This window comes from Podarcis vaucheri, assembly GCF_965113315.1.
Source record: "Podarcis vaucheri genome assembly, chromosome: 16".
Lineage (NCBI taxonomy): Eukaryota > Metazoa > Chordata > Lepidosauria > Squamata > Lacertidae > Podarcis > Podarcis vaucheri.
The window spans coordinates 14,803,208-14,831,033 of record NC_138754.1 but is presented as its reverse complement, the minus strand read 5'-3'; the positions used below and the strand labels follow the sequence as shown (position 1 = coordinate 14,831,033).

The window sequence follows — 27,826 nt, the reverse complement described above, 5'->3', positions numbered from 1 at the left end:
CCAGGACAGGTTACAATTATAAATAAAAATGAAACCATTGCAATAATCCCCCCGTCAGTCTTTTTTCCCTTTTACTAAACACAGCTCTAGCTTGGGTCCCCCCCACCATGTTTGATCCCTACTCAGAACTCACCAGTCACTGAAGCAGGCAGTGAAACAGAAGGTCAGCACCCTGCCCCCCACTGGTGCTGCATAATAGAGGTGGACCACCGGGAACCCAGCTCTGGGACTTCTTTCAGAGCTGGAGCAATGGTGTCATCTGCTGGAGCACCAGGGTGACTGGCAGATGCTCTTTGTTTTGGCAAGTGAGGTGATAATGAGGCTTTCAAGTTTCAGAAGGAGGAGTTACTTAATTTATGTACCACTACATATTTCAACATAAACCCCCTTAGCAGTTTACAAATCTGAACAAAAAGGATTTTTCCGGTGTTTTAAAATTTGTCTAAAGTGAGACATAGCATTATCATTGAAAGTGTTAGTGGCACGACTTACAGCAGCTTTATCAGGGTGATATTTTTCAACAAAACTTTGCACTTCAACCCATTTTGCACACATTTCTTTGATCAGTGCAGTAGGAACACTGTCTCTTCTCTCCTCCTCCTCCTCGTCCTCCGGAGACAATTCCTCAGTTGCTGCCTGTCGCTGCTCCTTCAGAATGTTCTGAAGTTCTTCTGTGGTGAGTTCCGTCTTGTGGTCCTCCACTAACTCCTCAACATCATCACTACTCACTTCCAAGCCCATGGACTTTCCCAGAGACACAATCTCCTCAACAATAGGAGCATCCTCTTCAACATCCTCAAATACACATTCAGGGACAGCTTCTGGCCACAATGTCTTCCATGCTGACTTCATTGTTCTCTGAGACACATCCCTCCATGCTTTGTCTATAAGATGTAAGCAATGTAGGATATTGAAATTATTCTTCCAGAACTCTCTGAGGGTTAGCTCTGTGTCTGAGGTAACCTCAAAGCACCTTTGGAACAGTGCTCTGGTGTAAAGCTTCTTAAAATTAGGTATGACCTGCTGGTCCATGGGCTGGATGAGAGAAGTTGTGTTGGGGGGCAAAAACATTACATTGATAAAACTGAACTCTTCCACCAACTCTTCCTCTAACCCTGGAGGGTGAGCTGGAGCATTATCCATAACAAGCAGGCACTTCATTGGAAGATTTTTGTACTGGAGGTATTCTTTTACACTTGGCCCAAACACTTCATGAACCCACTCAATAAAAAATTGCCTGGTTACCCAAGCTTTGCTGTTTGCCCTCCACATCACAGGCAATTTGCTTTTTATGACATTGTTTTTCTTAAATACCCAGGGGTTCTCAGAATGGTAGACTAGCAAAGGCGTCACCTTAAAATCTCCACTTGCATTCCCACATAATAAAAGGGTTAGCCTGTCTTTCATGGGCTTGTGTCCTGGCAATGATTTCTCCTCCTTTGTTATGTAGGTATTCTTTGGCATTTTCTTCCAAAAGAGGCCTGTCTCATCACAGTTGAAAACTTGTTGGGGAAGGAAACCATCGGCCTCTACATAATCTTTAAATGCCAAAACAAATCGGTTGGCCTCTTCTTTGATGGCACTGGCAGCTTCACCAAGTCTCACCACACTGTGGATGCCACTTCTCCTCTTAAAATTATCAAACCACCCTCTGCTTGCCTTGAAAATATCACTCTCAGCACTTGTTCCAGGGGTGCTTTTGATGAGGTCAGCATGCAAATGTAAAGCTTTTTTACAAATCATGCTCTCAGAAATGTGGTCACCCGCCAACTGTTTTTCATTTATCCATATGAAAAGCAATTTTTCCACTTCTTCAATTGTCTGTGTTCTTTGTCTTGTAAGTGTTTTAACACCTCTTGCAACATTGGCTCCTTTAATGGCTTCTTTATTTTTTAAGATGCTAGAAACTGTAGATTTGGCAATACCAAACTGCTTTGCCAGGTCACTTACACGGACACCACTTTCATGTTTGGAAATAATTTCCTTCTTCACCTCTATTGTTATTCTGTTAAGGATTCTCTTGGCTTTGCAGCTTTTATCCATTTCTCACAGCACGGGGTGATTGGCAGAGGGCTCCTGAGATGAGATGAATACAGATTTATTCACTGGGTTCCACAGTCACAAAAACAAACTGGTTGCAAGAGAGCTCCTGAGATGAGATGAGCACAGATTGATTGCATACAGTCACCAAATAAGCCCAAATATCATCTCTGTGGTGCACGGGTGCCAACAGCTAGGCCTTAGGATCTTGCACTCAGCAGAAGCTGCGTGGCATGTTCGACTTCCGAGATGTGTTCGAAAACCAAAGCATTTACTTCCAGGTTTACAGCGTCCGTAAACCGAAACATTCGTCAATAGAAACATTCGAAAACCGAGGTCCCACTGTGTAAGAAACACAATACAATTTCCGCATTCAAAAGCAAATACTGTACCAAATTATAAATCATGATTCCACATTCTAATTTAATTCAATAAATGTGCATGTAAGTGAAAGAACCAAGTACCACAAAAAAAAAAATCTTATACAAAACATCCAAATGCAGAAGACCCTTCGAAAGCTGCAAGCAGACATGCAGGGTGTGTTAGAGCTATGACAAATTGCAGGCAGCTGACTTCACAGCACCTCTCTGTTGCTCACGCGGCTTGCCTCTTATTGAATTAGGTGTAACCACACCTTTAGCACATACAGTGCCTCTGCCTGCCTGTTGATGAGCAATCTTCAAAGAACACAGCATGACTACACACCTGACAACAGGAGTGGAAGGATGATTTCAGTCTTACTCCATCTACTCTCCCCAACCCCGTCTCATGAACCATGTGCCACCTTGGAGGTCCACTCCTTCAACAAATTTATTGTGCTAGCCAGAGGCCATGACAATCACCTTGGAGATTATATAGAGAGAATCTATTCTGAAACATAGGAAGCTGCCTTATACAGAATAAGACCCACTGGTCCATCTATATTGACTGGCAGCAGCTCTCCAGGCAGGGCTCTCTGCCAGCCCTACCTGGAGATGCTGGGGATTGAGCCTCTGGGATCTCCTGAATGCAAAAATTGTGGTCAAACCACTGAGAAATGGCTCTTCCTGGTTCATAGATGTCTTTTTAAATTTGCAAAGCGGAGCAGTGCATATTAAGGTTCTCTTAATAAGGCAGCAATCTTAATCTGTGTTATGTAAACATGAAAAGGCACTTAGGAGCAGAGTAATAATTGGCAGCTTCAGCTATAAGAATCAAAGTAGCAGGTGATGGGAAAGAAAGATCCTTCTCTGGTGGAAACCCTGGAGAGCGGCTGCCAGTCAAAGCAGATGCCACTGGCCTAGACGGAAAAATAATTTGCAGCTTCTTCCCTTTCATGGGAGGGACAGTAACTCGGTAACAAAGCATCAGCACTGCATGCAGACGGCATGCAGCATCTCCTGTTAGAAAGGGATTGAGCAGTTTAAATGTATCCCAGGTCCAAAGAGGGGAGAAGCAGCAGCTCATAGTAATCCATGGGAAAGCCTAATACCGTCTTCCTCAAACTTGGCCCTCCGGATGTTTTGAGACTACAGTTCCCATCATCCCTGACAACTGGTCCTGCTAGCTAGGGATAATGGGAGTTTTAGGCCAAAAATATCTGGAGGGCCCAGTTTGAGGAAGCCTGGTCTAATATATTCACATAATTGTGACTGGGCGTTTAGAGTTGCTGCCAACTAATCTCTGTTCAGAGTAGATCCATTGTAACAAATTGGCCAAAGTGAGATCACGTTCATTATTATCAGAGCATCTACTCCAAGTAGGGCTAATACTGGATACAACTCTTAGTGCGTCCACACACCCCAAAACAGATTGCAGCAAAGAGGGGCGCTTCTGCTCTACCTCTTTAAAAAAAAAAGAAGTTTTTCAACATACTCATAAAGTAGCCCAGCTAATACAAACGCACGTGCATCTCATTATTTCCATGGTGCAGGTTGGAGATTGTAGTTGGGAGTGCCTTGCGACAGCCTTGCGGTGCAGTGTTTTCTGTGTACTGCAGAATGGAGGCTTGCCTGAAGCCGAGAAAGTAGTTTGCAAGGGCCCTTCAAAATGCACTCCAGTAGTAATTGGCCCCAATGCAGGTAGGGCTGAGACTGAAACAGTACAGTAGCTTGCAACAACCCTGCAGTGTTGCATGCTATGACACCCCTACTGCATAGCTGTCAACGTTTCCCTTTTTTAAAGGGAAATTCCCTTATTCCGAATAGGATTCCTCGCAAGAAAAGGGAAAAGTTGACAGCTATGCGCTATTGCAGGAGGGGCTTCACAGGTCTGCGATGCTTACAGGTGGGTCTGGCTGGCTTTTGTGAGCAAAGGCGAGTTGTATTTCTTTTTACCTTCCCCAGAGCCAAATCCAGCGCTCAGTTGCCTACGGGAGACTCATCCTGCCCCACCGACTCGCGGGCAAAGCGGCTGTCATTTTAGACCTGCCCAGGCGCCTCTCTCACTTTCGCCTCTGGAGAGAAGGCTGGTTGAGAGCGGGAACGCGGAAGCGGCCGCTCTTCCCTTTTCATGCGTCTACGGTTCCGCCCGTCGGCCTCTAGGGGGCGAAGCGCGCGTGCGCAGTCGCTGCCTGGCAGGCCGCTCTCCCTTCCCCGCTTCATCTCCCCGTCGAGTTCCGGGTCAAAGAGAAAAGAGATACTTTCCGGCGCCTTCGGAAGATGCCGAAGCCCACTCAGGGGGGCCCGAACCCCTTATTTACGCGCTGGCTCCAGGAGTGGCGCGACCAGGCCGCCGAGCGCGGGCGCCTCAGGAGCCAACGCGCCTATGAACGGGTAAGCCACGCCCTCTAGTGGCAGGCCACGCCCTCCGGGTGTTTTGCTCCGCCCATATCCCCCTTCGCGCTCGTTGGATTCCCCTCAGTACCCAGTTTATAATGTAGTAATATAATGCTAACACATAATATTAAACTTCTTGGACTTTTCTCCCCAGCCGGCCATTAGGATAACTTGCATCTGAAATTGTTTGTTTCCTCCTCTCTCCCAATACATTTTCCTCTAGTGCTATGCCTTAAAATTATAAGCCTTCGGGCAGGGACCTATGAGTAAAGCTGCTATGGGAGCTCTGTTTTTGGCTGAACAAGCAGGATCGATAAACATGCATAAATGATGGGTAAGATCTTGACTTGGAGTCCACCCATGTTAGTTACTAATTTCAATATGTACCTTCTAAGTATCACTTACAAAGCAATCCTGTACATATACTGTATACTGAGAAATAAGCCCCACTGAAATCTTACTCCCAAATAAAGTGAGTATCGGGTTGAAATTGAAGTCTGGATCCAGCCCTAAGTATCAGCAACTATGAACTGACCAAAGAGAATATGTATGGGTTAGTTCAAATTTCACAGAGTGGTTGTGGCCCCAGCCTGAACTGCTCTCCTTGTTAGTCAAAGCGAAGAGACAGGGGAAACCATGTGCACCTCTCCTTACTATCAAAACAATAAATCCTCTTCCTTGTGTTCAGGCGCTGAGCTCTCTCCGCAAATACCCACTCCCTTTGCGCAGCGGGCGTGAGGCTCGGATCCTCCAGTACTTTGGTGAGCACATCTGCCGCCAGCTAGACGAGCGGCTGGAGAGACACTGCCAAGCCCAGGATGGCACAGTGTTGACAGGTGAGTGGTGAGGCAGCCGTGTGAAGGTCCAGTGTGTGCTCGAGTCTGTTCCTTAAATAGAAAGTAAGATTCCAGTCCTCATGGTACTGAATAAAGGGCTGGTTTAAATAGAAACATAGGAGGCTGGTTTATACTGAGTCAGACTGTCTGTCCATGTAGCACAGTATTGCTTGCCCACAGTGGTTTGCAAAAGCTCTCCAGAGTTTCATACAGTCCTACCTGAAGATGCCAGGGATTGACTCTGAGATATTCTGTATGCAAAGAAAGTACCCTTCCACTGTGTTTTGGCTCTTCCCTCTGAAACAAGTAGAGTCTTCTCTTGCCACTTAAGTCATATTCAAGGAGGAGCCTGGTGAGTATCCCCTGGAAGGAAGTTCCACATTTACATGCTGGCAGAGTGAATGTTGTGCTTTGGGTAGCCGACTCCTGCACATCAGAGGGATGGAATAAAAAGGAGGGTGTCAGGTGATGAGGGGAAATTCCAATGGATGCAGGCAGGCCTCACAGTGCAATCCTGTGCATGTCTATGCAGAAGCCAGCCCCACACTTAACTCCCAGGTAGCTGCATATTGGATTGCAGTCTAAGGCTGTTTAGGGCTGATATGAACAGGGCAGCATGGGAATTGGCATCATCTAGGTTGGGCCTTGGGGGTGTTCATTTATCACTAAAGCTGCACAGGTTTCTAGTCCTTATGGCTATGGTGAAATGTAAACTTGAAAACTGGTAACATTTCATTAAACGAACAAAAGCTAAGCAGGACGTTGGCATTTGGAAAGCTTAGTCTTTTAATGCATTCATGGCTACTTGCTCTTTTGCCCCCTCTCTCTTTCTCTGTCTCTCCCTCTGTGGGGGGGGGGGCAGGGGGAAGAGAGAAGTGCACATATGAGCAAATCTCCTTCATTGGTCTCAGCTGTGGAATTTCATTAGTCTCCACTAAACATCTATTAAACAGAGTTTATACTGTGAATTCCAGGTCTGCATGCCACAGCTTCTTCTCAGAAGGATCAAGCGGTCCAGCCTGCCCTCTGTGCCACAGAGCCAGATCAAAACAAAGGACAGTGCTTAAAGGTCCGTGTAAATACCTTGCCCTTACAAGCAATTGAACTATCAGTATGGCTATGTCTCAACTCTCCCTGCCTGGGTGAGTTCCTCCTAAATTCAAGAGGCAGCCCACTTCCCCTCTTTTCCTCTTCCCGTCTCTTGGAGTGGGGCTGAGTGGATTTGGGGTAGGGTGACGATGCTGTGATCTTTCCCCACGAATCGTCCCAGCCACTGCTGTGCTGGCAGATTACCCAAGTCTGCTCATCCATGTCCGTGCCAAGCACTTAAAGGTGAGAATGCAACATGTGCATTATCATCAGAATGGGCTGCCAAACACTCATTGAATGATGGTGCAGGTCATAGACTAGAACAAGGGTTGGGGAACCTTTTCAAGCCTTCTCTCCTTGGCAACCAGCAGTGGTAGGTGCAGCCAGAGACACAAGTGGGTGGGGCTAGAGTCAAAAGCGGGAGGACAAATGGGCATCACTCCTAATCTTTGTACAGCAGGCTGCATTTCAGCCATGCAAAAGTTAGTGTTTTCTATATACTGTAAATACACCCACACTCTTCTCCATCCTCCACCAGGCAAGTAAGAGACATTATTACAGTTTAAAGACACATTCCAGCCAAACTAAAGCACCCATGGTTCTGGTTTTAATTTACAAGGGGGTCCAGGATACCTTAAGGACCGCCTGATCCCTTCCTCATCATTGATGTCTTCAGTAGAGTCACTGTTAGTGCTCCCCCACCCCCCACATGGCTTGGATGCCCACCTCAAATCCATTCAGCATTGTGACTCAGATTTTGAGGACCTCCCTCCCATTTGAGATCAGGCAGGCCCCCTCTCTGCTGAATGTCCAGCACGCACTGAAGATATTTCAGCTGGGATTTTGACTGAATTCTGATTTACTTACTGTATTGGTGAGTTTCTTGCACACCCCTTAGATGCTGTCATAATTCAGCATTACAGTATATAAATTTTCTAAATAGATAGATAAATAGGGTGTCGCTTAGGGAGAGGCTCAGAGGAACACATTTGGCTTCCAAGCCTGAGTTTCTCACTCCCTCTTGGGCTACAGCTTCATGGATGGATTAATACCCATTCTTGCTGTCAACCAGAAGAAGTAAAAATTCATCTATTCATCATTTGCTTGAACACTGGCCTGAAATGGAGTCCTGTGTAACTTGACAGCTTGCGTTGTGCAATTTATTTATTTTTTTTATAAGATATTTATTTTTAAAAAATGGATATAAGAAAAAAATGAAAAATAAACATACAAAATAATAAACAATTAAAAAATCACATTAATTTTCAACTTCCATACCCTTATTTCCTCCGACCTCCTCATACTTCCCTTCTTTGTATTCCAGTTCAATTTGTTAGTTCAGCAAATCCTTACCATTGCGTTGTGCAATTTAAACCACATGGTGCAAGCTTTAAAAGCTACTGCCTTCTGGTTCTTTGCTGTCCTGCCCCCCCGCAAAAAAAGTTTGATTGCCACATTGCTATGCCGCACCTCTGAGAGGTGTGGCTGAGGATCATGTAGTGGCCACGCACAGCTGCCTTTCATATTTCCATGCGTCCTGGGGCAGGCAGCTTTCCCAGTGGATGGTGCCGAAAGCACATTTATCCATTTCGCTTCTTAGCCCGCCCGCCAAAATGCTCTCCTACAAAGCGCGCACTCTGCTCCTCCCCGAATGGTCAAAGGCCTTGCAACAGAAAAGACCTTTCATCAAATTTTGAAAAGAGGCATTGTGGCTGGCAGGGAAGTCGTCAGGGAAGGTAGCCGGCCTGGTTTGCTCATGAAAACATGGAACAGTATTGGGTCAGTTCCCCCACCTCCCACCCCGATTTTCCACTTTTATCCCATAGAGGGCATTGAGAACTAGCTATGAATCAGGAAGTCCCTGGTTTAACTCTTGCTTCTGTCACATGCTTACCAAGTCACTTTGGGCTAGTGATGGGGAACCTTTTTCAATGGAGAGCCGGGTTCCTTTCTGGTGCACCTGGCAGGGGGCACATGTTGGTGGTGGGTGGGGCCAGAGGCGAAAGTAGACGGAGCAACAAATAATTTTTACTTTTGTACAGAAGGCTAGTTTTTATACCCTACCCCCATCTCCCTATCTTTTATCTAGGCAAGCGAGAAACATTATCAGAGTTCATTTTTTTAAAAGATATTTATTAAAGTTTCAGCATATTACAAAAATAAGAGAAAAAAACAAAACAAAACAAAAATGAAAATACAAAGTAAAAACAGTTAAAAACAAATCAGTCTTTCCATATCTTATCTTTCATTTACTTGTTTCCCTGACCTCCTCACACCTCCCTTTTTTGTGTTCCAGTTCAATTAGTTAATTCAGCAAATCCTTTCCCTCTTTGATTTTATCTTGATCTTTTATCTTAATATATTATAACTTTAGGTTATCACTGGTTAACAATCCATTTTTACATATTCCTTTATAATATTGCTGCTAAAAACCACTTAACTTTAATCCAACATCATTCTAACATTCATTAATTTTGCAGTATTTCTGTAGATAATCTTTAAATTTCTTCCAATCTTCTTCCACCGACTCTCATTATCAGAGTTCAAGGCCACGTTCTGGCCAGGGGGAAAAACCTCAAAGCTTTCAGCTGGGCTGGGGAGGGGTGTGGCCTGGGGAGAGCCCTGAGGGCCAGAGAGACAGACCTGGAGTGTCACATTTGGCCTCCAAGCCTAGAGTCGTCGTCCTGTCCCCCCCCCCGCCTTAGGAAAGTCCCTCCCACTCAGCCTCGGCTCTTCCAACGAAGCTGTTGCGCTCAGGTCCTGCTTGCAGCCTTCCTATTGAGGCACCTGAATGACTACTGAGAACAGGACGCTGGGCTAGATGGGCCCCTTCTGGCCTGACCTAGCAGGGCTTTTCCTTGTGTTCATATGTTCTTAAGACTGGTGGAGTCCCTGAAGAAGACACACCTGGTTTTCCTTTTTCAGAAGAAGCAACCAGTATCACGCCAGCGTGGCCGGAGGTACTTCCCAGATCCCCGTTCTGGAGCCTTTGCCATTTTGGTGGCTCTGTACCAGGACAGTGTGGTAAGATAACAGCTGATGCAGAATACAGTAAGCTCAAAAACATAACATTTGGGGAGGGGGAGAACCTAGAGCCCACCTTTCCCAGAAGGCTTGTGGGGAAACCCCAGGTGCCTGATGAAGACCTGAACATTGGAGGATTGTGGGAGTGGCTTTTGTTTTGGAATCCTCTTTAAGAAGTCAGCAAGAGGTGGGAATCCTGGGAGGAAATGTAAAATCTATCCTGCCTTTTTGACCCTTCTTCCAGAATCCTCACTCCCGGGGTTTCCTGACAAAGCCGGAATTACAGAGAGCAGCTCAGCCGCTGTGTGAGAAATCTTTCTTTCTTGTGAGTTCCTGTATGATCTGTATTATTTTATTGGCACTGTTGTCACTTGGGCTAGAACAAGAAACTTACAGTGATGCCTCGCAAGACGAAATTAATTCGTTCCGCGAGTTTTTTCGTCTAGCGAATTTTTCGTCTTGCGAAGCACGGTGTCGGAAAAGTTTTGGAAAAGCTTCAAAAATCACCAAAAACCTCAAAAAAGGCTACCACACCGCGTTCTATGAGTTGCTCCTCGAAGTCAAGTCGCAACTGTATTAACAGTGTTAAGAAAAAGGAAACAAACTTGCAAGACGTTTTCGTCTTGCGAAGCAAGCCCATAGGAAAATTCGTCTTGCGAAGCAGCTCAAAAACCGCAAAACCCTTTCGTCTAGCGAGTTTTTCGTCTTGCGAGGCATTCGTCTTGCGGGGCACCACTGTATATAGATTGATTGATGAATTAAGAAAATCTTTGGATACCTCCAGACTCTTAACTGTTTTGCAGGAGGGATTCCAGTGTGTCCCAGAAGTTTATGTTTGTGCGATTGAAATGGATTAGAACCCTTTGTCACCCTCGTACAACAATCCACTCTTTTAAGATTCAAAAGCTGACCTTTTGTGGTTAGAAAAGTGATGAGGAAATGCATGGAAAAATGGGGGAGGGATGAACGGTTAATGGGAAGACGTATAAAACCCTGCAAGCAAATGACCGTATTTTTCGCTCTATAAGACGCACCCGGCCATAAGACGCACCTAGTTTTAGAGGAGGAGAACAAGAAAAAAAATGTTCTCTCCCTCTCTGCTCAGCACCTCTCCAGCAAAGTGGGAGGAGAAATGGATGGGGCTCCGTTTCTCCTGCCGCTTCGCTGAAGGGGCGCTGCGCAGAGAGGGAAAGCTGCGCAGCGGCTTTCCAGCGAAGCCAGGAAAGCAAGAGGGATCGATCCCTCTTGCTCTCCTGGCTTCAGCAAAAGCAATGCAAAGCTTCCTGAGCAGACTGGGAGCACTCCCACTCTGCTCAGGAGGCTTCGGGAGGCTATCACTGAAGCCAGGAGAGCAAGAGGGATCAGTGCACACCGATCCCTCTCACTCTCCTGGCTTCAGGGATAGCTGCGCAGCCTGCATTCGCTCCATAAGATGCACACACATTTCCCCTTACTTTTTAGGAGGGGAAAATTGCGTCTTATACAGCGAAAAATATGGTAGGGCGAGTGACCATTGCCATTTAACCTCTCCACAAAGAGGTAGGAATGAGTTCTCAGTTATGACCGAACCTAGTTTAACACCATGTCAGTTTTACACAAGGAAATCGGAATGAATGCGCAATAAACAGGCCGTTTGGAGGAGCTCTGTTGGAGTGATAATCTGGTTACGGAATATCTTAGTCTGCCTTATGACCCTGCACTCGCAATAATGCGGATACCAGTTTGCAGGAAATGTTAGAATACATTAAAAAAAAATAAATCAGCAAAACACTTCAAAGGCATCAGGATCCCTCCAACCTTGTGGGTTGGTGGGAAGAAGGGGAAAGTTCTGCTGCAGCAGGACATTTTCTCTCCTGAGATTATGTATATTGTTGTTGCTGCTTCTGCTTCCCCCAACAGGCTGATCCTGGGAGTAAGAACACTGCCTGGTCTGCAATCAGCACTCTGCTTCGCAAGGAGTTGGTCCTCAAGACCAATATCCCAGCCAGGTAAGGATGTTGCACTAGCTACCTGGGAGGTAAGGGAGAATCCATAGATAGCACATAGCTTGTATTGGAGTGAGGTGTGCAAGCTTTTAGCATGAGCCACACATTTGCTTACAGCAGGCATAGGCAAACTCAGCCCTCCAGATGTTTTGAGACTACAATTCCCATCATCCCTGACCACTGGTCCTGTTATCTAGGGATGATGGGAGTTGTAGTCCCAAAACATCTGAAGGGCCGAGTTTGCCTATGCCTGGCTTACAGGCTCCGATCCAACTGTATGAAGTGCTCAAAAGTTTTAGGAGAAGAGAAAGACGAAAGCGGAGGATCTTTGGGTCCCAGAAGGGATGGCATCTTTCACACAAAAACACACACAGAGAGAGAAATGGGCAGGAACCCTGCTGCCTACATGCCCCATCAGTGGAAAGCCCTGCTTTGTTCTGTGGTGCCAGCCGTTGTCTCTGACCAAAAGGATAACAGAGACATCACCTGTCTGATATGCATTGGGAAGGGGTTCCAGGCAGGAGGTGCTGCCACACTCAAGGCCCGATTCCTGCATTGTGGGGAACAAACCTCCTCATCAGAGGGGACCTGCAGGAGGCCTTCTCCTGCGCAGCCCAATGATCTGTCAAGTATAGAGCGGGTGGGACCATCTTTAGCATGAACCTGCCTAGGATTGGGAACCTGCCTAGTGAAAGCTGAAACGCAGCAGCCTTTTAACTCTGGAAACATCAACCAGATGGGAGAGAGGCTGGGAGGCCGGGTGGAGGCCATTTTGACTCACCCTCCTCTGCTCCGGCAGATATTCTCTGACAGACGCAGGGCTCACCTTAGCCCGGGAACTGGCAGCTTTGAATGAGCCAAAGGAGAAGGACTCCAACTCGCTGGCAGCTGAGGCAGCTGGTGCTGGAGACCCCTTGCTGCTTTTGGAGGGAGATGATGAAAGCGAGCAATCTTCGGACAGGGATGCCTCGCCCAGGTAAGTAGCCTCCTTCCTGAGCAGCTACTTTTCTGCTCTCGGGGAGGGGAGTAGCAGAGGCAGTGAAGCTGCCCCAGGTGAGGCTTAGTGTGCAGGCTGCGCTCTGTCCTGGCCAAGCATGTTTGCTTTTGTTTCAAATTCTGCCCATGAGCTGCCTCTTGATTCCCAATCAGCACCACCGCCCCATACCCCAAAAATTTCGGGTGGTATGCCAGCCCTGTCCTCTGGCACACTTTGCCGGCAGCACATCCAAGGAACAAGGAAGGAAGGAAGGGAAAGGCAGAGACCTGTCTCTGTTATCAGGACCATGGAATCCACTCCCTGCTGGAGCAGCGCACAGCTCACTCCACCAGATAGGATCTTGCTGGGTTATATAATTTGTATTTTATGGTATCATCATCTGCTAGAAGGAACAAAATGTAAGCTGCTAAATATTGCACTTTTAATGCTTTGTTGTTTTAATTTTGTGAACCCATGTTAGGATGACTTGTTGATTTTGCTGTCAAAGGGTTTTTTTGCTGTTGTTTTGCTGGATTTGTTATATGGGTTTTTGTTACATTTTTAATTGTAATGTATTGGCGTATTTTGTTGTTGTTATACTTGTTATCTTTTAAAAAGCTGTTTTTGAACCTTTGGGAGCTGCCTTGGGGGCCTTTTCAGCTGAAGGGCAGCAAATAAATTCTACAAATAAAGTTCTGTAAGTTGCTAAGAGAATTTTTATGTAGGAAGCAATTAATACATTGAAAGATAGATGACAGATAGATGACAGATAGATAGATGATAGATAGATAGATAGATAGATAGATAGATAGATAGATAGATAGATAACACACGTTAAAATGTAATAACGAAATAAATTTGCTGGTTTTTCAGGTCAAGCTGCAGAGAGCCAAGGGCAGGGCTCTTAAAACCCCAGTTTTCTTTTCACCCTGGGAACTTTGATGTTATCCTCTGTGTGGATTTCATTGAGACCACGGGGTGAGTGGCAGCTGCAGGAGTGAAGCAAGCACGCGCGCACACACACACACACACACACACGGATGTGGGGACTCTGTTTCTGACATGTAGGGGATGGGGCACTCTCAAGAACACATATGTCTGGATTAATTTACCCAGAATAAATGCCCCTTTCCCAATTTGGTTCCAGTTTGGACATGTAAAAAACAGAGTAGCAGAGGAACCAGCCAAGAGTTTGCGTGACAGGAGTATGCTTTGACTGCCTAGCAGCAGGGGTGGGCATCCCCCAGCCCACTGGCAAAAATGGTCCAATCTGGCCTGTGAGGCTAATTTCCCCAAACCACGCCAATCTGTCAATCAGCCGTCACTCTGGTGGGCAGGTGGTGACAGCTAATGGGTGGGGTTTGATTCTGCATGGGCTTACATGCTTTGGTTCCCTTTCTGGTAACTGCCACCCACAGCCAAAGCAGCAAGATCTCCTCCCCGTCAGCTGATGGTCAGGGGGTTAAATCCTGCTCAGTCCCCTGCAGGAACCAGGGCTGAACTCTTTGTTCATCAGCTGATGAGTGAGAGATCAGTCCTGCTTGGTGCTGCTTCTTTGGCTACTCTTGCCCCCACTCCACCTCCCCAGGTCAACTTAGACAGGTGGGTAGGACCACCCACCTATCCATCATCTAGTGTCACCTGATGATTGGCAGGTGTGTGGTCCTGCCCACCTGTCAAAGTTGGCCCCGTGAGGTGTTGGGAAATACAGATCTGGCTCGCTGGGCCTGTCAGGAAGCTTCTAGAAACCATGCAAGGTATAGGTGCCGATCAGAGGGTTTCTGGTGCTGCAAAAGTGGATCTTAATAACCAGCAAATAACCAGCGTTTGACAGAGCAGATGAAGACGGTAGAAGCTGTCTCCTTGCCTATGTAGATCAGAAAATCATATTCTGGATAACAAATTAGGTTTATCATTAGGACGAGATAAGCTTGTGTTACGTCCGTCAATTTTGTAGTGCCTTTGTGATAAAAACAATAAAATGTAGCTGTAATTTTTTTGAAAGGGAAGAGTTCAGTTGAAACCAGGATTATCATCTCAGGAGAGCCACTTCTCTGATTTGTTGCTGTTGTTGTTGGCAGTGTAAATGTGCTCTAAAGAGCTGCTCTCCGTCCCGTCCCGTCCCCCATTTCCCCTTTAGTGGCCCCACGTCCCGGAAGCAAGATTTGGTGAGGGAGCTCCAGCGCCACAATGTTCCCTTCAGCATCCGGAAGCTTCACATCGGGGACTTCCTCTGGGTGGCCAGGGAGAGAGTCTTACCTGCAGCAGGTGAGTGTGAGTGTGGTGGGTGGTTTGGGCCATGCAATAGGAGGGTCCATTGGAAAAGCGTCTTAGGATTTTGCCTTCCCTCTGAACCTGCCACTTCACTGATAGCCCGCGTCAGTTTATCTATTTTTTTACATTTATGTGCCCCCTTTTTCCTCCAAGAAGCTCAAGCTGACGTACCTGGTTCTCTCCCCTCCGCATATAACCCTGTGAGAAAGGTTAGTCTGATAGGCAGTGACTCTCCCAGGGTCACCCAGGGAGGTTCGTGCCCTGGTGCCCTTGCTTCCCTGTGATGACTTCTTTAGGAAAACAGGGTCTGGTACCTTGAACACCTTTTCAATTACTGTATTTTTCGCTCTATAACACGCACCAGACCATAACACGCACATAGTTTTTAGAGGAGGAAAACAAGGAAAAAAAGATTCTAAACGAAATAGTGGATATATGATTTTTGTGGTTCATGCTGTGGCCACAGACATGTGATCTGACAGTGAGTTTGGAGTAGCCCAATGCAGAAATCCTGAGGATTCATTTGGATCCATGCTTTGTAACCACGGAGGAGGGAAGGAAGGGGAATCATGGATCCTCTGCTCACGACTGCAGCAGATCCCCCCCGCCACCCGCAGGCATTCGCTCCATAACACGCACAGACATTTCCCCTTACTTTCTTTCTTTTTTTATAAGATTTTTATTAGTTTTACAAAGTTTTTTTTTAAACAAACACACACATAAAAAGACATACAAACACGTATAGTTTCATAACAATTTTTTCATAAACCTCTCTTCTCGGACTTCCCCATACCTCCCCTTTCTGCATCCCAATGTCCATAGTTTTTTAACAACTTCTAAATATCTCTTTCCAACCTCTTTCATGTTGATCTTTTCTTTAATCTAATCTTATATCACTGTAACCCTTTCTTTCTGAAAACCTTGACATTCTAGCATTCATCAAGTTTATAGTAGTCCTTAAGATAAATTTTAAATTTCTTCCATTCTTCTTCCGCCGTCTCCTTTCCCTGATCACGGATTCTGCCAGTCATCTCAGCCAATGTCATGTAGTCCATCACTTTGATCTGCCATTCTTCCAGGGTGGGTAGATGACATTTCCCCTTACTTTCTAGGAGGGAAAAAGTGAGTGTTATGGTGCAAAAAATACGGTACCTACAACTGCACCAAGGATCCGGGAAGGGGAGGGATTGCTCTGGTCTGCCTCCCAACTCCATCCATGTGACCATGTAGGCCTCTCAGCGCTCCCTCTGCAGTTCCACACCTCCTCTCAGGAGCTAAGGGGCAGGTGGTGAAAGGACAGAGGCAGGGAAGGGGGTGACAGTCCTCTGATCATTACAATTCCACCTACCTACCCTTTCCTTCTACTGCCAGAGGCTAAGATGGGCATTAGCATAGGCGCCAATTCCTTGGCCAAACATGGTGCAGCATCAGTGACAGGCTCCTCCTGAGCATGAGAGTGGAGGAGCTGCAGCCATTGGTGCCGAGTGGCACTGGGCCAGGCCCTTGGCCCCCTCTCGACGATGTGTGCACGTGACGTCACAAGACACGTCATGTGACTCTGGGGCTCCCTCAGTCTTGGGCCCAAGCTGGAGCCTCTGGGCATTACCCATTTTGAAAAAGCTTTAAAGTCTAGAAAGTTGCCTTTCATTGAATCACAGAACCTGAGGGTCATCTCATCATCCAAACCCGCCCCCCCCCCCAGCAAGATGAGCTTGAGTAACTCAGCCAATGCTTCGGGAAAAGGCTGTGGCTCGGGGGCAGATGGAGGGCAACCAAAATGGTCAAAGGCCTGGAAACGATGCCTTATGAGGAACGGCTAAGGGAGCTGGGCATGTTTAGCCTGGAGAAGAGGAGGTTAAGGGGTGATATGATAGCCATGTTCAAATATATAAAAGGATGTCACATAGAGGAGGGAGAAAGGTTGTTTTCTGCTGCTCCAGAGAAGCGGACACGGAGCAATGGTTCCAAACTACAAGAAAGAAGATTCCACCTAAACATTAGGAAGAACTTCCTGACAGTAAGAGCTGTTCGACAGTGGAATTTGCTGCCAAGGAGTGATCTTACTTGCTTGCAGAGGGTCCCACATTCACTTTGCACCATTCTTCAAGTAGGGGGCCTGAAGTCCTGGAGAGCCCTGTATTCCTCTGGTGGCTGGCATTGCTGGCTGATTGGCGCTGTGGGAGGAGGCTCTAGTTGTATCTCTCCCTTGGTTCACCAGGTTGAGGCTAAATCGACGTTCTTTTAAACAGTCGCCCTCCTCCCCCTTCTTTCGTTTTCCAGGACAGTCACAGCCACCTGCCGCTCGGGAGCTGGTGCTGGACTACGTGGTAGAACGCAAACGGATGCCAGACCTGTGCAGCAGCATCATTGACGGCCGCTTTCGTGAGCAAAAGGTGCTGCGCTGTGTCTGGGTGGGGAGAGTAGTCGCCTGGAGCCCCGTGAAGGGAGGGACTGGGATCAGGCAGTCTGATGCAATGGTCGTGGCTCAGTGACCACGATGAGAGCCACAGGCAGTAGCTGTCCCATCACAGCTGAAGGAATAGTCCTGCTTGCCTTCTCTGCTCCACAACCTGATGGAACGGCCATTGCTCAGTGGCACTTAGGGAGGAGGAGAGCCCAAGGGAGCTGGTTGCTCAGCAGAGCAAGAGGGAGATGTCCTGCTTCCCTTCCCTCCCCCTCTGCCACTCTGCAACATTTCAGAAAGTGATTGCACTAGATGAGAGTTCCTCTGAGCAGGTGTCGAGAGCCCTGGAAAGCAGTCGTTTTGTGTGTGAGAGAGAGAGCATGCACTTGGAGAGCTCTGAAGGCTTCTCCACTCCCACACCTGCAGTACCCCCCAGCTCATAACTAACTGCTCACTTCTTCCTAGTTCCGTCTGCGGCAATGTGGCATTTCTCACCCCATCTACCTGGTGGAAGAATCGGGCTCCGCACAACACCTCAGCTTGCCCGAAAAGACTCTCCAGCAAGCGATGACCAACACCCAGGTAGGGGCTCCCCAGGAGAGTCGGTACTTCAGTCTACCTGGCTGTGTTACCTCAAGCCCAGGTAGGGCTGCTGCTGTGCACGCTTCCCTCAGGCTCTGCCAGCACTCAGCCACCCTGGATCCTGCCTCCATCCCTAACTTGTCCCCTGCCATGGCAACCGCTTCAGGGTTGCATATTTGGGGGGTTAGGGAAAGCTTTAGCTGCCTGCACCTGGGAAGGGGACTGGCAGCTTCCAGCAGCCGTGATAACCGTCGTCTTTACAATATGGTTTAACAGAAAGCAGAGAGGATGGACCAAATGTCTCAAATAACCCTTTTCTAATGTTACTGGCCAGGACGTGGGTGGCGCTGTGATCTAAACCACTGAGCCTAGGGCTTGCCGATTAGAAGGTCAGCAGTTCAAATCCCCATGACAGGGTGAGCTCCCGTTGCTCGGTCCCTGCTCCTGCCAACCTAGCAGTGCGAAAGTGCAAGTCAAAGTGCAAGTAGATAAATAGGTACCGCTCCGGCGGGAAAGTAAACACCGTTTCCATGAGCTGCTCTGATTCGCTTAGTCCTGCTGGCCACATGACCCGGAAGCTGTAGGCCGGCTCCCTCAGCCAATAAAGCGAGATGAGCGCTGCAACCCCAGAGTCTTCTGTGACTGGACTTAACTGTCAGGGGTCCTTTACCTTTACCTTTAATGTAACTGGCAGACGGAAAACCAGAAGTTTTCTAACATTTCTTACCCCTTTGTTCTTCCCCCCCTCTTCTTTCCTTTTTTGCTTTCTTTCTTGTCTTTTCAATTCTCTTTGTTATAGATACCGTATTTTTCGCCCCATAAGACGCACTTTTTCCCCTCCAAAAATGAAGGGGAAATCGGGGTGCGTCTTATGGGGCGAATGCCTGCAAGCCTCGCGCGCCCGGCAGGAGGTCCCACCGGGTGCGCGAGGCTTGGGGCGGCAGCCTGTCGCCCGAAGCACGGGGAGCCCTCTGGAGGGCTCCCCCTGCTTCGGGCGAGTGTCTGCAAGCCTCGCGCACCCGGCAGGAGGTCCCACCGGGTGCGCGAGGCTTGGGGCGGCAGCGGACTGCTTGCGCGCACCTAGAAGCTTGGGGCGCGCTGAGCTCAGCACGCCCCAAGCTTCTAGGTGCGCGCAAGCAGTCCGCTGCCGCCCCAAGCCTCGCGCACCCGGCGGGACCTCCTGCCGGGTGTGGGAGGCTTGGGGCGGCAGCGGACTGCTTGCCGGCACGCAGAAGCTTGGGGCGCGCTGACCTCAGCTTGCCCCAAGCTTCTGGATTAGCGCAGGGGTCCGCTAGCCCTGGGAGAGGCGCCCGGCTCTCCCACGCTAGCGGAGACCTTGCCGGCACGCAGAAGCTTGGGGCGCGCTGAGCTCCGCACGCCCCAAGCTCCTGGTGCAGCGCAGCGCACCTGGGGGGAAATAATTTTTTTTTCCTTTATTTCCCCCCAAAAAATCTAGGTGCGTCTTATGGGCCGGTGCGTCTTATGGGGCGAAAAATATGGTACTATTTTACTGGATTGTGAAAACAAATAAAAATTGATTTTTATTTTTATTTTATTTTTAAAAGATAACCGTTGTCTTTCCCAGGTGGTGGATGGCTTCTTTGTTAAACGCACTCGGGACCTACGGGAATCCGCAGCGTATTTGACCCTGATGACGCGCCAGCTGACCAGACTGTACGAGGCGAGTTTGGAGCGGGGTGAAATGGGGGGGGGGCTGCTCACCCAGGAGAGTGGCACATTTAGTTTGTTTCTCTGCTGTAACTGCCTGCCTCTTCTGTGTATTTTTATCCTTTGGTTTTAAAAGATTTGACTTAAGCTCTTGCCCAGCTTCTTTTCTCCCAAGATGTGCCAAGACTGGTTGGGAGTCACTTAGTGCTGTGTTTGCAGCACTCTGCATCTGCTCAGGAACACTTCCTATTACTGATTTATTGTTGTGATTGGATCTTATTTATCCAGGCCTAGCCTCCAGCATGGGACGCGGGTGGCGCTGTGGGCTAAAGCCTCAATGCCTAGGGCTTGCCGATTGAAAGGTCGGCGGTTCGAATCCCCGCGGCGGGGTGCGCTCCCGCTGCTCGGTCCCAGCGCCTGCCCACCTAGCAGTTTGAAAGCACCCCCGGGGGCAAGTAGATAAATAGGTACCGCTTACCAGCGGGAAGGTAAACGGCGTTCCGTGTGCGGCTCTGGCTCGCCAGAGCAGCGTTGTCACGCTGGCCACGTGACCCGGAAGTGTCTCCGGACAGCGCTGGCCCCCGGCCAATAGATGTGAGATGGGCGCACAAACCCCAGAGTCTGTCAAGACTGGCCCGTTCGGGCAGGGGTACCTTTACCTTTACCTTTAGCCTCCAGCATACAGATAATCGGTGCGCAATGTTAAATCGGCTAAGGTTATAGTAATTGCTTTTAAATACCTTTCTGAGTGGCAGTTAAAAACAACAACCTCCACTCAGTTAATGGTCAGATTTTTAAAAATGCAAGCGTTTGGAATCACACAGGTAGGTTGTACCTCTTTTGGGAGGGAGCATCGGCCTCCACATGCACTTGTGCATCACCAGGAAGCAAAGATGAGGCTGGTTTGTCCACCACCACCCCTTTTAGAATGATTGATCTGTTCTACAGAGATTCAGTTAACTGGTGAAACCTCGTCATATTAAGGTTTCTTTCAAGGAAGGGTCATAGCTCAGTGGTCGAGCATCAGCTTTGCACACAGATGTCCCCAGGTTCAGTCTCCAGCATCTCTGGGTAGGGCTGGGAAAGGAAGACCCTGTCTGAAACCCTCATAGTTTATTGACAGAGGACATTATTTGCATGGAGAAGGTCCCAGGTTCAATCCCTACAGCAGGACTACGAGAGAGCACCCTGCCTCAAACCCTGAAAATCCACTGCTGCTGGTGTAAACTTTGGGCCCCCAGATATTTTTTGGACTACAACTCCCATCATCCCTGATCACTGGGCCTGCTAGCCAGGGATGATGGGAGTTGTAAGTCCAAGGTTGGTGTAGGCAGGCTTTTCCAAGCTTGGGTTGCCTGCTGTTTTTGGACTACAACTCCCATCATCCCTAGCTAGCAGGACCAGTGGTCAAGGATGATGGGAGCTGTAGTCCAAAAACAGCTGGAGGCCCAAGTTTGTAGACAACGTAGGGCTAAGAGGACCATTGATGCGACTCAGTAAAACAGAGATTTCTCTGTTCCTTTTAATCCAGCAACAACTTCAGCAGGCAAGCCCATTTAGCTGTCGTGTGAATGAAATAGAAGTTCTTTGCTCGCTTGAGCTTACTTGGGTTTTCCAGGACTGAAACAAATGTTCGGTGAGTTTATAATGAAAAAGCTGGCCATCCATACAAGGGCGCTGGAGGCAGGAAGAAGGAGGAAAAGGTGGTGCTGTGAGTCTGAAAGGGGAGAGTGGAGGAGAACAAGGTTGTGAGCCCTGTAGCTGCTAAGGACTGTTCCTCCTTTGTCTTCCCTAGGACAAAACCCTTCTGAGCTGTACCAAGGAGGAACTGGAGCAGGAGCGCCCTCTGCAGCCCAGCGCTGGCTCCTGCCGGCTTCTGACCTTTGCTGAGTTTAACGAAGGGGCCGTGAAGAACAAGGTAGTTTCTAATGTACTTCACATACTTCAATGATAGCTCAGTCGGCAGAGCACGAGACTCTTAATCTCAGGGCTGTGGGTTCGAGCTCCACGTTAGGGCAAAAGATTCCTGCACTGCAGGGGGTTGGACTAGATGATCCCCATGCCCCCTTCCAACTCTGCAATCCTATGACTCCTCATGTGGTTAAAGGCCACTGCCATGTCTCCCCCTCATCTTCTCTCCTCGCGGGTTTGATTTGCAAAGTTCTCTCTTGTTTGCACCGCCAACAATCCTGAAAGGGTGCTTGCTATTCTTCCCTTTTCTCTCTTGCTTTCTTTCTTCTTTTAACGTGTGTGTGTGTGTGTGTGTGTGTGTGTGTGTGTGTAAAGCAAATTGAAGGTAGGGGCGCCTTTCTTGATCAGCCCAGACCCTGAGGTCCAGCTCCAAGGACCTTCTGGCGGTTCCCTCTGAGAAGTGAGATTACAGGGAACCAGGCAGAGGGCCTTCTCGGTAGTGGCTTCCCATCAGATGTCAAGGAAATAAACTATCACCTGACTTTTAGAAGACATCTGAAGGCAGCCCTGTTTAGGGAAGTTTTAAATGTTTGATGTTTTATCGTGTTTTTAATATTCTGTTGGGAGCCGCCCAGAGTGGCTGGGGAAATCCAGCCAGATGGCCAGGGTATAAATAATAAAATTATTGTTACTACTACAACTACTACTATTACTATTACTATTATTATCAACTCTCTTACCCCTCCCTCTCCCAGGCCCAAACAGTGAGTGAGGTCTTTGCGCGGCAACTCATGCAGATCAGCGGCATCAGTGGAGACAAGGCAGCTGCCATCCTGGAGAGATACAAAACACCAGCTAGGTGCGGAGACAGGTTATGAAAGACACAAGGTCATTGGCTGGTTGGGGTGGTGGAGGAGGCTGTCCTCTACTGCATTGCCTAGCTCAGCATTTCCCAAACTTGGGTCCCCAGCTGGACTACAACTCCCATCATCCTCAGTTAGCAGGACCAGTGGTCAGGGATGGTGGGAATTGTAGTCTAAAAGCAGCCGGAGACCCAAGTTTGGGAAACCCTGGGCTAGCTTAATATAGAAACCTAGGAGCCCATCTGGGTCAGCCCAAAGGCCTATCAAGCATCCTATTCTCACCAGATGCCCCAATGGGGAGCCCTAAAGAAGGAGCTGAGCTCAACAGCACTCTTCTCACTTGTGTTTCCCAGGCTGCCTCAGATCCTGGAGGGTACAATATAGCCGCTACAACTCATAACTATTGATAGCCTTCTCCTCCTTGAAGCAGCCTACCACCTAATGCCACCCAAGGGGGTGGCCATCACTACTTCTTGTGGGAGCCGGTTCCGCAGTTGAACTATGCACTGCGTAAAGAAAGCCTTTCTTTTGCCATTCCTGAATCTCCCACAATGCAGCTGGGCTGATCCCTAGTACAGTGGTACTTTGGGTTACAGACACTTCAGGTTACATATGCTTCAGGTTACAGACTCTGCTAACCCAGAAATACTACCTCGGGTTAAGAACCTTGCTTCAGGATGAGAGCAGAAATTGTGCTCCAGCGGCGCGGCGGCAGCAGCAGGAGGCCCCATTAGCTAAAGTGGTGCTTCCGGTTAAGAACAGACCTCCAGAATGAATTAAGTTCTTAACCAGAGGTACCACTGTATTACAAGAGAGGCATTCCCTCTATCCATGCATACTTCTGTGTACCTCTTTCGTGTCCCCCCTCCCCCAGATTCAGGTGGCAGGGGTTGGGGAAGTACCTCTTACCTCCCAAGACCCTGGAAAGCTTCTGCCAATCAGAGTAGGACAAAATAAGTCTGGCCTAGCACAAGGCAGGTTTCCTTGCTCTGAGCCAGGGCATACAAAGGCTGTTAGACTCCACCTCCCATCAGCCCCAGCCAACATGACCAGTCGTGAGGGGTGGTGGGAGTTGTAGTCCAGCACCGTCCAGAGGCCCTCAAGTTCCCCATCCCTGCTGTGAGCCATCTGAATGGGTTTCGGTTTGCCATCCATGACCCCCTTCTCCCGCTTTCTCTCTTTCCCTTCAGCCTCCTGGCTGCTTACGCCTCTTGCCCAACGCCACAGTGCCAAGAGCAGCTGCTGAGCGATGTCAAATGCGGCAAACTGCAGAGGTGAGCAACAGAGCTGCATGTTTCCCCTCCCCTCCCCAGGCCTGGAGCTTCGGCGTGCAAAAGGCATCTTGTGCAAGAACCACACAGGATGTGGGTTTGGGAGCTCAGGCAACGGACAGAGATCTAGCAGAGAAGAGAGTCAGCAGCCTAGAACGGGTATTTCACTGTGGGATTTTGGGAAACGAGGCCAGAAAAAGTACCGAGGGAGGGGTCGGTCGGTCTTAACCACACCCATAGGGTCCAACCCTGTAGCCTGAACCTCGGAGAGCCCCGTTGCCTTGACAATTCTCCTGTTGTTGGCTCTCCTAACCTCTGTCCTTTTGCTCTCTTCCTTCCTCTTTTGCTTCAGGAACTTGGGCCCTGCCTTGAGCAAGACTTTGGCTCAGTTGTACTGCACATCAGGACCTCTGCCTTGAATCAGTGGGAGGCTGTGGGTGCGCCTGCGTGCCAACGATTCACCAGCCAACGTGGAATACGCCTCCCCACTGCCACCAGAGTTAGAGGAAGGCCTGTTGTGTCATCACAGTTACCGTATTTCAGCAGCCAGCAGCTGTGGGAAGCTGGCCCCAGAGACACCCAGCACTGTTGCTCCTTGTAAAACACAGGTGCCAAGGAAAGGATGGGTTTGTCCTATTGCCTCATCACAGGGGCAGGGAACCCGAGGCTTTTTCATTCAGCAACATGTGGTGAGCTACAGGTTCACCACCCCTGCTCTAGCATTGTGCCAGATGTTTACTAGCCCAAAATGCACTTCCTTGCCACAAACTTATGAGGGGTCCAGGTTGACTCTCTCGGTTACACCACCCACAAGACTGTTTGAGGAAGAGCACCCCGACTGGGTATTTTGGGCCCCTTTTGGCTGCTAAATTAGGGCCTGCCAAGTCTCATCCCTCTTGGTTTTTTCTTCCTTTTTTATTTTTAAAAAAATCTGTCGATATTCTAATAAAATTGTAACATTTTGTTTTGCAAAGGCTCTTCTTATTATGTCTTCAACCTCTGAGGTGCCCAGAAAAGTACTTTTTCACACCGCACACCTTCTTAGGAATTAGAGAGGGACAGCTTTAAAAGGAAATTATAGACAAATCCACAGCGACGGAGGGCAGGGCTGCAACCAGTTAGTAATTGCCGAGAAGCAGAGACCTGCTTAGGAACATTAGGAGAAGTTTCGTAATGGCAGGAACTCTTTGGAGAGTGGAACCAGACTGCTGTGCGCAGTGCTGGGCTCTCCGGCTGGAGGTATGTAAGCAGAGCCTGGCAGGATTGAGTTGCACCCTGTATTGCGGGTCATGTGCTGAGCACTGGGTTGGGGCTGTATGGTCTCTGCGGTGCCTTCCAATTCCAAAATCCCATGATGACCTATCATACCTAAGGCTGTGTATGCACCAACATGGCTTCCCCCCAAAGAATCATGGGAACTGTTGTCTAAAGGTGCTGGGAATTTCAGCTTTGTAAACTCGCAGGATCCTTTGGGGAAGGCCGTGTGCTTTAAATATATGGTGTGTATGCAGGCTAAACAGAACCTCAGATGCTAGAAGCATTAAACCTTTTGTCGTTGGAAGTGGGATTTGGTCTTAAGGACTCTTCTTAATTTGTTTCAAGACATGGGCGGGCTCTTCTTTTTTGCCATAGGTGAGTAAATTGGAAGCAACTGAAAAGGTTTTAAAAGATATGCTGGGCAAATATTTAAAATGCTCATCCATCCCCCCTCCCCCAAAATGCCCTGAAAGTGTTCTGTGTGGAAATTAATGGGAGAAAACGGGAAAAGAAGCAGTCTCCAGTATTTCCCCTCAGCACAATCATTGGAAGAATTTGTAATATTTAAATACAAATATTATGATTTCCCCCCCTTCCAAAGTTCAGAGTCAGAAACAGTCCATTTTTAGACTGCCTGTTCTAATTAAACACAGGGGAGAGGAAATATATGCGTGTTTTTTGCAGTCTTTGGGTGAATTACCAAGTTGTGCCCAGTGGCTGGTTTTGCCTGCCTGATAGGAGGAGCAACGTGTCCTGTGCTTCTTTTTTGGGGGGAGACAGCCATTTGGTTTTAAGAAATTCAGCCTCTGAGGCTGCAGTTTGAAGCAGAAGACCAGCAGGGGGCAGGGGGGAGGTCCTTCGTCTTTTCTTCTTGTGCCATTTCCCCACTGAAAACTGCCCCACCTTCCAGCTTCTTTGTGCCCCCCTATGCCTGCTGGGAAGAGCAGGGAGCCTCCGATGAAGCTGAATATGCTGGAGGATTCAGGAAAGACAAACGAAAGCCCTTCTTTCTGCAGGGCATAGTTTCGACCATAGAATTTGCTCCCACAGTATCAGGTAGCTTTAAAAGAGGATTAGAGAAACTCATTGATAAGCCTGGCAATGGCTACAAGCCATTGCAGGTGGGAAAACTGCTGTCGCACTTAGATCCTGTTTGTGAGCTTCCCATCGGGGCATCTGGTTGGCCAATGTCAGGACAGGATGCTGCGCTAGACGGGGCTTTGGCCTGATTCACCAGTGTTCTTGTCTTCTCTTACAAGGAAAATATTAACAAGACTTGCGTACTTCCCTAAGGAAAATAAAATGTGTGTTTTGGAGGTTGGGGGCAGGTTCAGCAGGGTGCAAAAGCCTTGGAAAAGTCCTTATCCTACTGTAATCTTCCCCTCCCAATTACACTCCTGGCAGCTATTCCTTCATTTCCAGTGTTGGCAGAATACTGTCCACTCACAGAATTCCTTGGGACAGTTTACAAGTACAAATTTCAACTATAAAATGCAAAAATAACAGGAGCGTCACTTTGCCCGAGCCTCAGTGCCCATAAAGCACAAGCAAGGCATGTTTGTGTAAAAGCTGCTTCGTTGTTGGCCTCTTCACCAAACGCCTCATGTGAGGCTCCCACCTGGTGAGTCTGTGGCCAAAGGGAGATTTGAGCCAAATACATGCCAGGTCAAGCTCTTGGCTATTTCACCTTTGTGCTGCCTTACTTTTGGGGCTTCTCAGCCTGGGTCACCTGGCCTGCCCCCTTCAGAGGTGCAAAGCTGTGCTGATGGGCCCTTGCTTCAGATCAGGAGAGGGGAACCCCAACTTTCTTAGTGGTGGCGATTCTCCAGGGTCTCAGACTGGGGACGCTCCCTGCCCTGCCTGGAGATGCTGGTGATGGAACCAGAGGGCCTACAAGACAGATGCTCCATCCTTCAGCTGTGGTCCTTCCCAACAGCTGTGGCCCATCCAGATGTTCTTGGGTTGCCACCATCCACAGCCAGCATAGCCAGTGGTCCAGCAGGGCAGAAGCTGGAAGTCCAACAACATCAGGAGGGCTACAGGTCCCCTGCTCCAGGTTCAAACCCACCCCTGCCCTTTTTGGTGGGAATGCGGCCATATAAGAGCCTGACTGCGGGACAAAGCAATAGTCCAGCATCCTGTTCTCACAATGGCCAACTCAACGTCTCTGGGGAAAGCCCACAATTGGGACCTGAGCGCAACAGGTGCGCACATTCGCATTTCGCCTGGTTTCTCGGCACTTAACTGTATGGAATGTGTAGTCCCTGCTGAAAATTCACGGCGCCTTGAGAGTCACGGAACGTTAAGGGTGAGAGGTTCCCCAAGGGTGATCTATAGTTCAACCCCCTGCAATGAAGGAATCGCAGCTAAGTTGGTACGATTGAGGTTCCAGTTATAGCTCTTCGGCTGCGAGGACTTGTTCAGTAGCGCTCTCTCCTGCTTGTGAGAAATGCTGCCTTCTGATCTTGGAGCGACAATACAGTCTTGTCCTCCGTGAATTTCTCTGACCCCCCCCTTTTTTTAAAAGTCAGTGGCCATCACTACTACTTGTGTAGGCAAATTCCATCGTTTAACTACAGTGGTACCTCGGGTTACAGACGCTCCAGGTTACAGACTCCGCTAACCCAGAAATAGTACCTCGGGTTAAGAACTTTACCTCAGGATGAGAACAGAAATCGCGTGGCGGCAGCGGGAGGCCCCATTAGCTAAAGTGGTACCTCAGGTTAAGAACAGTTTCAGGTTAAGAACGGTCCTCCAGAACGAATCAAGTTCTTAACCCGAGGTACCACTGTATGGCCATTGCGAAGGACGGCCTTTTGTCTGTCCTAATTCTTGCAACATTCACCTTCCCTGGATGACCCCCCCCCATTGGGTTCTAGTATCAGAGAGG

At 48.5% G+C, this 27,826-nt stretch overlaps 1 protein-coding gene and 1 long non-coding RNA gene across 2 annotated transcripts; one reads left to right on the top strand and one right to left on the bottom strand.

The window, feature by feature from the left end:
- Nucleotides 1-340: 340 nt before the first annotated feature.
- On the bottom strand, nucleotides 341-4,495 carry LOC309521281. The gene is made up of 2 exons (XR_014214604.1): nucleotides 4,356-4,495; nucleotides 341-2,382 (listed from the first exon to the last, which is right to left on the bottom strand). It is a non-coding gene; the product is annotated as an uncharacterized lncRNA (long non-coding RNA).
- A 164-nt stretch (nucleotides 4,496-4,659) lies between these two features.
- Nucleotides 4,660-24,652, top strand: MUS81 (MUS81 structure-specific endonuclease subunit). Its single transcript, XM_082203572.1, has 16 exons — nucleotides 4,660-4,793; nucleotides 5,485-5,632; nucleotides 6,607-6,701; nucleotides 9,647-9,745; nucleotides 9,990-10,070; nucleotides 11,645-11,733; nucleotides 12,530-12,706; nucleotides 13,580-13,684; nucleotides 14,847-14,974; nucleotides 17,261-17,373; nucleotides 17,850-17,966; nucleotides 19,552-19,647; nucleotides 21,430-21,552; nucleotides 22,301-22,404; nucleotides 23,599-23,682; nucleotides 24,032-24,652. The coding sequence occupies exons 1-16, from the start codon at nucleotides 4,680-4,682 to the stop codon at nucleotides 24,096-24,098; spliced, it is 1,740 nt and encodes a 579-aa protein (XP_082059698.1). The 5' UTR covers nucleotides 4,660-4,679; the 3' UTR covers nucleotides 24,099-24,652.
- Nucleotides 24,653-27,826: the final 3,174 nt, after the last annotated feature.